The 12,216-nt window shown below is 41.4% G+C and overlaps 1 protein-coding gene across 7 annotated transcripts in view; it reads right to left on the bottom strand.

Moving 5' to 3' along the window:
- Positions 1-12,011, bottom strand: part of NME5 (NME/NM23 family member 5) — a 54,018-nt gene extending 42,007 nt beyond the window's left edge. For 4 of the 7 annotated variants that reach the window (XR_010587635.2, XM_065546798.2, XM_073994337.1 and 1 more), the window contains exons 1-4: positions 11,843-11,878; positions 11,161-11,334; positions 2,194-2,399; positions 1,404-1,504 (exon numbers count right to left, since the gene is read on the bottom strand). Coding sequence is in view for 4 of the 7 variants with exons in the window: in XM_065546798.2 (XP_065402870.1) it covers positions 1,404-1,504; positions 2,194-2,399; positions 11,161-11,289 (436 nt within the window). In the remaining 3 variants the exon portion in view is untranslated. Of the gene's footprint in view, positions 1-1,403; positions 1,505-2,193; positions 2,400-11,160; positions 11,335-11,842 lie in introns of all 7 variants that reach the window. The other 3 variants (XR_012414111.1, XM_073994338.1, XR_012414112.1) reach the window with 2 other exon arrangements.
- Between the last annotated feature and the right edge of the window lie 205 nt (positions 12,012-12,216).

Here is a 12,216-nt window from a genome sequence, read left to right on the forward strand (position 1 = left end):
TGTTTTGGGAGGCTGAGGCAGGAGGACTGCTTTGAGAAAAAATATACAATTTTAAAACTAGTTTTTGTTTCCTTGTTTAAGAATCAGGGACTTTTCAGACTGTACAGAAAGGAGGGAAGCAGGTCTTCCCTTGGGAGGATGACTAAAAGGCCAGTGGAGGAAAGTTGTCAGCCCATTGTCAGGTCAGCATCAGGCCTTTACCAAGCCTGTTGGCACTAAAAAGTAACAGATCAAGTACTCAAAATGTGAAATATATTTATTTTGAATTTAGAAATTCAAACAACAGTGATACTATTGTATCACATCAGTTATTCAAAAAAATGTGAAATCTCCCAAAAAATAAATAAATAAATAAAGAACTTTTAAATCTCCAAGACAGTTTTCAGTTTTATTTGAATTAATCTCCAGTGGAAAATACTGAGGAACAGATCTAAATGACTTAGGGAAAAATAAGTCATAACAGGAAAAATAACATACTAAAACAAATTCAAAATTTTGCTCAATGCTTTGCATTTTTTCCTTATAACAAATATCACCAAATTTTATTTCTGCTCTAAAAATATTAAAAACAAACCAAAAACCTCAGTGTTCTTCCTCATATGTCCACTTCTCAAAGGCTTACAACTTCTCTAACAGTAAGGAAACAAAAAAAGGGACTAATTATTAATTTCTCAATTGCAGGAGACTTTGTTAGGCAAACAGTAAATTGTTAGAGAAGATGGTAAATCAAATGTAGTTTCCAAGAGAGATTATTTTTCTCATGTGTCACAAACTCTACTGAACCTTTCAGGATAACTAGAAAGAACTGTAACACAGAAGAATATGTCTAATGCAAGAGAAAAGATAGAAAAAAGAAATTAAGCTGGGTGTGGTGGCTTACACCTGCAATCCCAGCACTTCGAGAGGCCAAGGCAGGCAGATTACTTGAGCACAGGCATTTGAGAGTATCCTGGGCAACACGGTGAGACCCCATCTCTCCAAAAGATAAAAGAAAATTAGTTGGGCATGGTGGCATACACCTATAGTCTCAGCTACCTGGGAGGCTACAGTGGGAGGATCACCGGAGCCCTGGAGTTTGAGGCTGCAGTGAGCCAAGACTGTGCCACTGCACTTCAGCCTGGGTGACAGTGAGACACTGTCTTAAATTTTTTTTAATGTTAAAAATAGATAAATAAAAAAAATTAAACACTTCTCAAAAGTCGCTAGAGGGCACAATTTAGTTGTTAAGGAAATGTCAAGTTTTCCATTGTGGCTTCAAGTTTTTAAGTAACAACAACTTGAAAACCTAACAAAATATACTGGAAAAAAGTTATTTTATCTTCCTTCCCAGCTATATCCGCAAAATAAAAGAAAAAGCAAACAATAAGGAGATGCAGTTGACAAGTTAGTCATCTGTAACTCACCTTCAGGAAACATAAAATGTATTTCTCTTTCCGCAGCAGCAAAGTCATTACTCCCATGAAGTGCATTCCTTAGGTCATCTGTGCCATAAATTGCCCTTAGACTAAAAACAAGTTAGAGATGATGTTCATCCAGTCTGACATCTATTCCTTACTTTATATGCATGCATTCCACTTAAGAATTTTACAAAAGCATTGCCACTTCTTACATATGAAAGCTTCACAATTTATGTCAAATTTAAGCTTAAATTTAAGCTTATCTATCTAGATAAGGATCAAATATATTCACGTCTGCAGGAGGAATACACTGGGAAAACAGGAGTTCTCTGGATAAAAACGTGGTGTTGTTTTGTAAGAAGTAAAAAAGCAATGCACATTCAAAAGTGCAAGAACTCAATATCTTATTTCCATACATTAGCAATAATGCTGAAAATTTGAATTTCTGTTCCTGTATTACCATTATTATTTTAACATACCATCCCAATTTTTCCATCTAAAAATCCTACTTCAGTGGCAGTTTAAAGGTTGAGAGAATAAGGGTAATCAACTATAAATCAGACATTCTCTGATGCTTTTTCTGGCATGTAGTATTAAGATAGGCATTTAACACTTTAAAATGTAAAATGGACCCCCAGGCCCCGCCCCCTCCCAAAAAAAAAAAAGCTGATTTTGGAAAACTTCCAAATAATAAAACAAAAATTCCCATTACAATGAAATTAGTTTTGTTTGTTTTTTTTTTTCATTTTCACAGATGGATTCCATTCCCTGCCATCCCCCCAACCCTGAAAATTACCTGTCTGGATGTGTCTCCTTCGCTACTAAGCTATTATTTGGTCCCAAAAGTTCTAACCAATAAGAGATGGCTTTATGTCTAGCTAATATCATGGCGACAAGTGGTCCAGAACTCATGTAAGCTGTTAAATTGGGGAAAAACATTTTTCCATACTGTTCCACATAAAAGTTACTACATTGCTCAGGGCTGAGGTGTAGTTTTCTTCTCTATAAAAGACACAAAGTCAACAAAAGCATTTAAAATGACAGTTCAATGATAGCTCATTAAAATCATTACTAACTTGAAACTAGTACCAATCTGATTATAACTTCGAGGTTTATCTTTGTATTATGAAGAAAGAAAAGGATATAATTAAATGTATGTTGTAAATAAGATAGTAAGAGGAATTACTTCACCTACTTAAGAAAAATTATGGCCAGGTGCAGAGGCTCATGCCTGTAGTCCTAGCACTTTGGGAGGCCGAGGCCAGCGGATTGTCTGAGCTCAGGAGTTCGAGACCAGCCTGGGCAACATGGTGAAATCCTGTATCTACTAAAATTCAAAAAATTGGCTGGGCGTGGTGGCATGTGCCTGTAGTCCCAGCTACTCAGAAGGCTGAGGCAGAATTGCCTGAACCCGGGAGGTGGAGGTTGCAGTGAGCCAAGACTGCACCACTACACTCCAGTCCGGGCGACAAAGAAAAATTATTCCAGTTAGGCAGCCTCCCTCAGCATATGGTTTGTTAGTAACAAATTTATCACATCTCCTTCTTAAAGTAAATAACTCTTCAATTAATAAAACTGGACTTAATATTTCAAATTCATGTTTCTCTATTTGTGTTACTATTTTGGGAGCTGGTCTCATTAAGTATGAGAAATTATGAGTTATTTCTCATACTTAGAAATAACAGCTAGGCATAGTGGCTCATGCCTGTAATCCCAGCATTTTGGGAGGCCAAGGCGGAAGGATCGCTTCAGCCCAGCCAGGAGTTAGAGAGCAGCCTAAGCAACACAGGGAGACATTGTTTCTATGAAAAATTTTAAAATTAGTCGGGTATGGTGGTGTGTGCCTGTAATCCCCACTACATTAGAGGTAGTGAGCCATGATAACATAATTGCACTCCAGCCTGGGCGATAAAGCAGACCCTGTATCAAATAAACTAACAAAAAAAGTAATATGTAGTATAATGATGCAGTAAAAAAGTTTTTCATTTGAACATGTGTGTTCTTTATTCTGGTTCTGTCATAAATATCTTGATTCACTGTAACATGAAGAAAAATTAGGCCAGGCGAGGTGGCTCAGGCTTGTAATCCCAACACTCTGGGAGGCCAAGACAGGCAGATCACTTGAGGTCAGGAGTTCAAGAACAGTCTGACCAACATAGTGAAACCCCATCTCTAATAAAAATACAAAAATTAGGCCGGGCGCAGTAGCTCACGCCTGTAATCCCAGCACTTTGGGAAGTCGAGGTGAGTGGATCACCTGAGGTGAGGAGTTGGAGACTAGTTTGGCCAACATGGTGAAATGCCATCTCTACTGAAAATACAAAAAATTAACCAGGTGTGGTGGCACACGCCTGTGATCCCAGCTACTCGGGAGGCTGAGGCAGGAGAACAGCTTGAACCTGGGAGGCGGAGGTTGTAGTGAGCCAAGATCACGTCATTGCACTCCAGCTTGGGCAACAAGAGCGAAACTCTGCCTCAAAAAAAAATAAAAATAAAAATCAGCCGGGCATGGTGGTACATGCCTGTAGTTCTAGCTACTCGGGAGGCTGAGGCAGGCCAACAGCTCGAACCCGGGAGGCAGAGGTTGCAGTGAGCCAAGATTGCACCTCTCTACTCCAGCCTGGGTGACACAGCGAGACTCCGCCTAAAAAAAAGAAAAAAGAAAAATCAGGCCGGTGTGGTGGCTCATTCCTGTAATCCCAGCACTTTGAGAAAGAAGAGACAGGTGGATCACCTGAGGTCAGGAGTTCGAGACCAGCCTAGCCAACATGGTGAAAACCTGTCTCTACTAAAAATACAAAAATTAGGCCAGACGCAGTGGCTCACGCCTGTAATCCCAGCACTTTGGGAGGCAGAGGCGGGTGGATCACCTGAGGTCGGGAGTTCAAGACCAGCCTGGCCAACACGATGAAATCCCGTGTCTACTAAAAAAAAAAAAAAAAAATACAAAAAATACAAAAAATTAACCAGGCGTGGTGGCGGGCACCTGTAATCCCAGCTGCTTGGGAGGCTGAGGCAGGAGAATCACTGGAACCCGAGAGGCAGAGGTTGCAGTGAGCCGAGATCATGCCACCTCACTCCAGCCTGGGCAACAAGAGTGAAACTCCGTCAAAAAAAAAAAACAAAAACAAAAACAAAAATTAGCCAGGCGTGGTGGTGCATGTCTATAATCCCAGCTACTCAGAAGGCTGAAGCATGAGAATTGCTTGAACCCAGGAGGCAGAAGTTGTGGTGAGCCAAGATCGAGATAGCGCCATTGCATGCCAGCCTGGGTAACAGAATGAGACTCTGTCTAAAAAAAAAAAAAAAAAAAAAAAAAAAATCATGGTTGCTGAGTCTAATTTGAAAGTATCATGCTTTCTCTAGAAGCAGCTATTTTGAGTGCCATTTTTTTTTTCAAGGCGTGAGCCACTGCGCCCAGCCTTGAAGGTTTTTAAAAATTATTTATTATTGCCAGCCGGGCTCAGTGGCTCATGCCTCTAATCTCAGCAATCTGGGAGACCAAGGCAGGCAGATTGCTTGAGCCCAGGAGTTCAACACCAGTCTGGGCAACATGGCGAAACCCTATCTCTACAAAAAACACAAAAATTGGTGGTGCACACCTGTAGTCTCAGCTAATCGGAAGGCTGAGGCACGAAACTTGCTTGAACCCAGGAGGCAGAGGTTGCAGTGAACCGAAATCATGCCATTGCACTCCAGCCTGGGCAACACAGTGAGACTTGGTCTCAAAAGAAAAAAAAATGTATTACTACTGTTTTTTCAATTCCACTAAAGGTGGGTCAGGAGGGAAAATGCTCAAAATATAACAGAGGGATTCAAAGTAGAAATCAAAGAACCTCTGCCTGGAGTAAGGATGATGAGACATGGAGGTATGTCACTGAGGGAAGGCTAAAAATCCCCATGATTATGGCAGAAATCTGTCTTTCTAAAATGTCTTAGATTTTCCTGAGAGTAAGTGTGAATTTTACCAAGTGACCCACCTCTTAAAGCCCTTTCCAAAATTCCGTGTTTCCGCAGGCTTCAGAAACTTGGTAAAATTGCTTGGTTTGTAGCAAGGGACCAAACTGCCCAGAGCAAGAAGTTTGGCAAGACGCTTACCTAGGTGGCGCAGCTCTGCTATGAATAGGACCTGCTGGACAAGTGTAACATTCTCACCAGTGAAGGGCCAGTTACTATGAAAAAGGTGCTGACATTTGTTCTCAAATTGAAATTCATATAGTGAATAAATAAAAGATGCCAGGAATTACAAGAGCACCTGCTTTAGCATAACCCTCAATTCTATTATCTAAAATTAAGACATGAAACTATTTATGATTATGCATGTTAAGTGTTTTTTTTTTCTTGCTGAGTTTAAAAATAAAATCTCATCTGTTGAAATGTAAGCCCTTATCTGCCATTTGCCCCTTAAAAAGCAGGAGAACCTATCTTCTGCAGGTATGCCAGCCAATGTAGCACAATTTTAAAAATTAAGGGTTCATCTTTAACTAAAATTGATACTAAATCAATTATTCCATTGGTTGCTTTAAAATTGGATCAGGTGAAATTTTTTGAAATTATATTGGATAGTCTACAGCCATACCACCCTGAACATGCCCAATCTCGTCTGAAATTAGGTTGAATATTTTCACAAAGAGCCAGTATATCAAGTACTATCAGAACAGAACTCTTAGTTTGTAACAAAGGCAACACTGCCATCTATTGAAACGATATATCATTTTTCAGCTTTTCCCTTAGGTGGGACAGGAAAGCCTCAAGTTCAATGGACTCCCAAGCCTATTTTAAAAGCATACAGAGCAAAGGACAAAACTTGCATAATTTCACTTAAATGAGATAGCTTGAATAGTCAAATTCCTATAGACAGCAAGTAGAATAGTGGTTATTGGGGATGGGGAAGAGGGAAGCAATGAGTTAGCATTTGGTAGAGTGTTTCAGTTTAAGATGAAAAGGTTCTAGAGATGGACAGTAGTAATGGTTGTACAACAATGTGAATGTACTTAATGCAACTGAAATGTACACTTAAAAATGGTTAAAATGATAAATTTTATGTTATGTATATTTTACCGCAATAAAAGCAAAAAATGAAGGATATACCATAGCTGCCTTCGCTCTGAAAGTTAACCAGGGAAAGTGTCATATATATTTACATTAAATTTTGTTTGTTTGTTTGTTTTTTCTGGTCTCAGTACATTGCCCAGGCAATCTCAGTTCACTGCAACCTCCACCTCCCAGGTTCAAGTGATTCTCCAGCCTTGCCTCCTGAGTAGCTGGGATTACAGGCATGCGCCACCACACCCAGCTACTTTTTGTTTGTTTTTTGAGATGGAGTCTTGCTCTGTTGCCCAGGCTGGATCGCAGTGGCAAAATCTTGGCTCACTGCAACCTCCATCTCCCGGATTCAAGCAATTCTCCTGCCTCAGCCTCCCGAGTAGCTGGGATTACATGCTCCCACCACCACGCCCAGCTAATTTTTGTGTTTTTAATAGAAATGGGGCTTCACCATGTTGGCCAGGCTGGTCTCGCACTCCTGACCTCAGGTGATCCACCCACCTCGGCCTCCCAAATTGCTGGGATTGCAGGCATGAGCCACTGTGCCCAGCCCTAATTTTGTATTTTTAGTAGAGATAAGGTTTCACCACGTTGGCCAGGTTGGTCTTGAACTTCTGACCTCAGTGATCCACCCGCCTCATCCTCCCAAAGTGCTGGGATTACAGGCCTGAGCCACCATGGCCGGCTAATTTTTAATTTATAATTAACACTAGCCACTTAATTATTAAGTTTGTCACTAAATATTTTTTAAAATATGGACCTTTTTTTTCTTTTTCTTTTTCTTTTTTGAGACGGAGTCTCACTCTGTCACCGAGGCTGGAGTGCAGGGGCATGATCTTGACTCACTGCAACCTCCGCCTCCCGGGTTGAAGCGATTCTCCTGTCCTAGCCTCCCTAGTAGCTGAGATTACAGGCACGTGCCACCACGCCCAGGTAATTTTCATATTTTTAGTAGAGATGGTGTTTCACCGTGTTGGTCAGGTTGGTCTCAAATTCCTGACCTCAGGTGATCCACCCACCTTGGCCTCCCAAAGTGCTGGGATTACAGGCATGAGCCACCACACCCAGCCAAAATATGGCCTTTTAAAAAACTTAAATGGGACACCTTTATCCGTATACTTCATTTGTTTTTTCTAAAGTTAATGGGTAATATAATTACAGGATTCAAAAATTCAAAGCAATACAAAAAAGTATGTACTGAAAAATCATATTCCTATCCATGTCCTAATCTACCCAGTTCTTCCTTGCCCTCAATAGGTAACCCTTTTCAAATGTTTGTTTTATTCCGCCAGAATTTCATTTTTCAAATATTGGCAAACATGAATATATTACTTTGTCTCTATCACAAAAGGTTGGTACACATGATTTTGCTTTTTTTGCTATTTTGCTCTTTTTGCTACACACTTTGCTTTCTTCCATAACAGTACAGATGGGTTCCTCATTCTTCTATTTAGAATTATTTGCACATTATGCAATTTGGTGGGTTCTCCAGAGTTTATTTAGTCCTGTTTTCTAATCTCCCAACCTGGGTTATTTTCAATCTTTTGTTGATAACTAAACAATGCTGCAAGGCCGGGCGCGGTGGCTCAAGCCTGTAATCCCAGCACTTTGGGAGGCCGAGGCGGGTGGATCACAAGGTCAGGAGATCGAGACAACTGTGAAACCCCGTCTCTACTAAAAATACAAAAAATTAGCCGGGCGTGGTGGCGGGCGCCTGTAGTCCCAGCTACTCAGGAGGCTGAGGCAGGAGAATGGCGGGAACCCGGGAGGCGGAGCTTGCAGTGAGCCGAGATCGAGCCACTGCACTCCAGCCTGGGCAACAGCGTGAGACTCCGTCTCAAAAAAAAAAAAAAAAAAAAAAAAACAATGCTGCAAAAAATAACCTGCATATATATCACTTCTTATTAATACAGGCACTTACTGACAGGACTAAACAGGGCTCTGCGCATGACAGGTAGTAAGAGCACAAGGAATTCTATAGGACAGATTTCCAAGAGCAGAACTGGGGGATTAAATGGTAAGTCCATCTGTTGTATTGGTCGATAACTGCCAGATTCCCTTTGACAGGGGTTGTGCCATTTACTTTTATATTTTTGCCAAATGGAATCTCAGTGTAGTTTTAACTTGCTTTTTTTCCCACCTAAAGATTGAGCATCATTTCATACATTTCAAAAATGATTTTCTTTTTCTGTGACCATCCATCTGTTCTGCCCACTTTTCTACTGATTTATTTTTATCTTTTTCTAGGAGCTCTTTATATATTAGGAAGACTAGTCCGTCGTCTATGAGTGGCAAATCTTTTCCTCAAGCTTGTTTTGTTTTGACTTTGCTTATGGTGTTTATTTCATTGTGCAGACATTTTTTGTTTATATAATCTTTTAAATTTTTTTTTTTTGAGACGGAGTATCACTCTGTAGCCCAGGCTGGAGTGCAGTGGCCGGATCTCAGCTCACTGCAAGCTCCGCCTCCCGGGTTTACGCCATTCTCCTACCTCAGCCTCCCGAGTAGCTGGGACTACAGGTGCCCGCCACCTTGCCCGGCTAGTTTTTTGTATTTTTTAGTAGAGATGGGGTTTCACCGTGTTAGCCAGGATGGTCTCGATCTCCTGACCTCGTGATCTGCCTGTCTCGGCCTCCCAAAGTGCTGGGATTACAAGCTTGAGCCACCGCGCCCGGCCTAAAAATTTTTTTATTTTTTTATTTTTGAGACAGAGTTTCGCTCTTGTTGCCCAGGCTGGAGTGCAATGGCATAATCTGGGCACACCGCAACCTCCACCTCCCAGGTTCAAGCGATTCTCCTGCTTCAGCCTCCTGAGTAGCTGGGATTACAGGCATGCACCACTATGCCTGGTTAATTTTGTATTTTTTAGTAGACACAGGGTTTCTCCATGTTGGTCAGGCTGGTCTCGAACTCTCGACCTCAGGTGTTCCACTAGCTTTGGCCTTCCGAAGTGCTGGGATTACAGGCAGGAGCCACAGTGCCTGGCCTTGTTTATATGATCTTATCAACCTTTTCTTCCATGGCTCCTAGATCTTAAGTCATAATAAAAAAAGGCTGTCCTACTCCTACAACAAAACAAATCCATTATCTTTTCTTCTTGAACTTACATGGTTTAATTTTTTAAATATTTAGATCTCAGGTTCATTTGGAGTTTATCCTGGTATATAATACTTGATCCAACTTTTTCAGTGGCTACCAGTTTTCCTAACGTTTACTAAAAAGTTCTTTACCTGAGTCTTTAATTATATTAAATATTTCCTAACACTTTCTTGTACCATCCCTACCCTCGGACTCCACCTGTCCTTCGAAGCGCAACTGAAATTCCACGTCTTTTCTGAAGATTGATATTTTCTCTTTATTTATTTATTTATTTATTTATTATTATTATTATTTGAGACAATATCCCTCTATTGCCCAGGCTGGAGTGCGATGGCATAATCTCGGCTCACTGCAACCTCCGCCTCTCGAGTTCAAGCGATTCTCCTGCCTCAGCTTCCCAAGTAGCTGGGACTACAGGTGCGTGCCACCATGCCCAGCTAATTTTTGTATTTTTCATAGAAAGGGGGTTTCACCATATTGGCCAGGCTGGTCTCAAACTCCTGACCTTATGATTCACCCACCTCGGCCTTCCAAAGTGCTGGGATTACAGGCATAAGCCACCATACCTGGCCATTTTCTCTTTATTTTTAAAAATACTGACTGAGTAAGCAATATGACACGTATAAATGTGAGAAAATAAAAAATTGGAAATTCAAATAAGAATACTATAAAAGAGTCCAGGTGCAGTGGTTCACACCTGTAATCCCAGCACTTTGGAAGGCTGAGGCGGGTGGATCACGAGGTCAGGAGTTCAAGACCACCCTGGCCAACATGGTAAAACCCTGTCTCTACTAAAAATACAAAAATTAGCTGGGCATGGTGGCGCATGCCTGTAATCCCTGCTACTCAGGAGGCTGAGGCAGGAGAATTGTTTGAACCGGGACCCAGGAGGCAAAGGTTGCAGCGAGCTGAGATCGTACCACTGCACTCCAGCCTGGACTACAGAGGGAGACTCTGTCTCAAAAAAAAAAAAAAAAAAAAAAAAAAAAAACTATAAAAGAGGAAGATTAAAAATATTCAATTCTATTTTATTATCCTTAACAATGCTATTTATACTTACTTTCAAACCCCTAGAATGACAATGTTTACTAATTGCAGAACAAATGTAAGGCTTAAAACATTAAATGTTTGCAGTAACTGAAAAAAATACCAATAGCCTAAAATTCCATCAATAGAGGATCAAGTAAATAAACTGTAGTTCTAATACACAGGGAAATATTACACAGAAATTCGGAAGAGTGAGATCAATTCAGATGTACTGATCTGGAATCCTATCTGAGGGACTCTGTAAAGGGGGTCAAGGGAAAGGGACTGCTCTGTTTTATGGGGGGAAAATATTTATAAATGCATAGAAAACTCCTGGAAGAACAGAAAGTGTTAAGAGGTTGCCTCTCTCTGGAGCCTGGGACTTGGGGTGGGAGAAGACAGGTGAAGGAAAAGTCCATTTTATTTCTCATTTTATATCTTCTTAAAAACTATCACATATAACTTTTATACTTAGAATAATAAACTTAAATTTAATGCTGAACACTAAGGGTTTAAATGGGTAGGCACATTTACATAAGCATTTTTTTTAAGGGCAGAGAGGAAAAAAGCATGAATCATACCCAGAAGTTACCTGAACAATGGTGAATCCGGATCTGAGAATAATATCTTGTATCTCCTCCTCTTTGTCAACAATATCTGGTTTGATAATGGCCAGAGTTTTTTCTACATATATCTGAGGTGGAGGCATTGATATCTCCATTATGGCTTTTCAGGGCACAAATTGCGAGTTTCTTAACAGTATCAACTGCAATGACACGCATTTCCCCCCCATCGCAAATTCAATGTAATTATGATTAAGAATAGCAATAGTAGGTACTTGATTTTATTAACTGATGAAGGTAGAAACTGCCATATTTTTCTATATACAGGGTCTCAATAATAGGATTGCTACTATGTCCAAATCGAGCCTCGGCTTTTCGTACACGCTGTCACCGAGGCGGAAAGGACTATGGGCTCACATGACCAGAGGCCAAGGGGCGACCGAAGGTATGGAACCAGCGACAGCCTCAGGCAGCAGAGGGCGGTGGGGCGGGTGGTGGTGGGGGCTCGAGGGGGCGGTGACTGGTGGGCAACCACACACCACTACAGCGGGGCGTGAGCAGCCTCGGTCGGCTGCCTCTGTGAAGCGACCCTGTCCCGCAGGGACCTCTCTGTGCATAGGGTCAGGCCTAATTGGAAAGCAGGGCCTCTGGGTCCGCGGGGACTTTCTGGATTGCACCTGCAAATTCTGAATTTGACTCTTAAGTACTCACCTCCGCGGCCGTCCTCGTACGCTACAACTTGTTGCTAGGAGACCTGAGGCCCTAGCGTGAGGACGGTGGCTGCAGAGGGCCAATCCCAGCAAGGAGCCTTGCAGCATCTGGCCAGTTCGTTTTAACCAAAGGGAACCAGCCAGTCATTTTTATTCTCCTTGTGAATCTTAGATCACTAGATGTTTTCTGACATTTTACTCATAACTTATGTCATCCTTCTGCCAGTCTGAAGGATGCTGCAATTATCCCTACTCTATAAATGATAAGAACCCCCCCCATTCCTTTCCAGGTGGTAAATGTAAGAAGACCCATGTCAGATACCTTCATTTCGCTGGATGATGCTGTCCCCTCTATGCTCAGCTTATCTAGTCATT

Source organism: Macaca fascicularis, chromosome 6 (assembly GCF_037993035.2).
Source record: "Macaca fascicularis isolate 582-1 chromosome 6, T2T-MFA8v1.1".
Classification (NCBI taxonomy): Eukaryota; Metazoa; Chordata; class Mammalia; order Primates; family Cercopithecidae; genus Macaca; species Macaca fascicularis.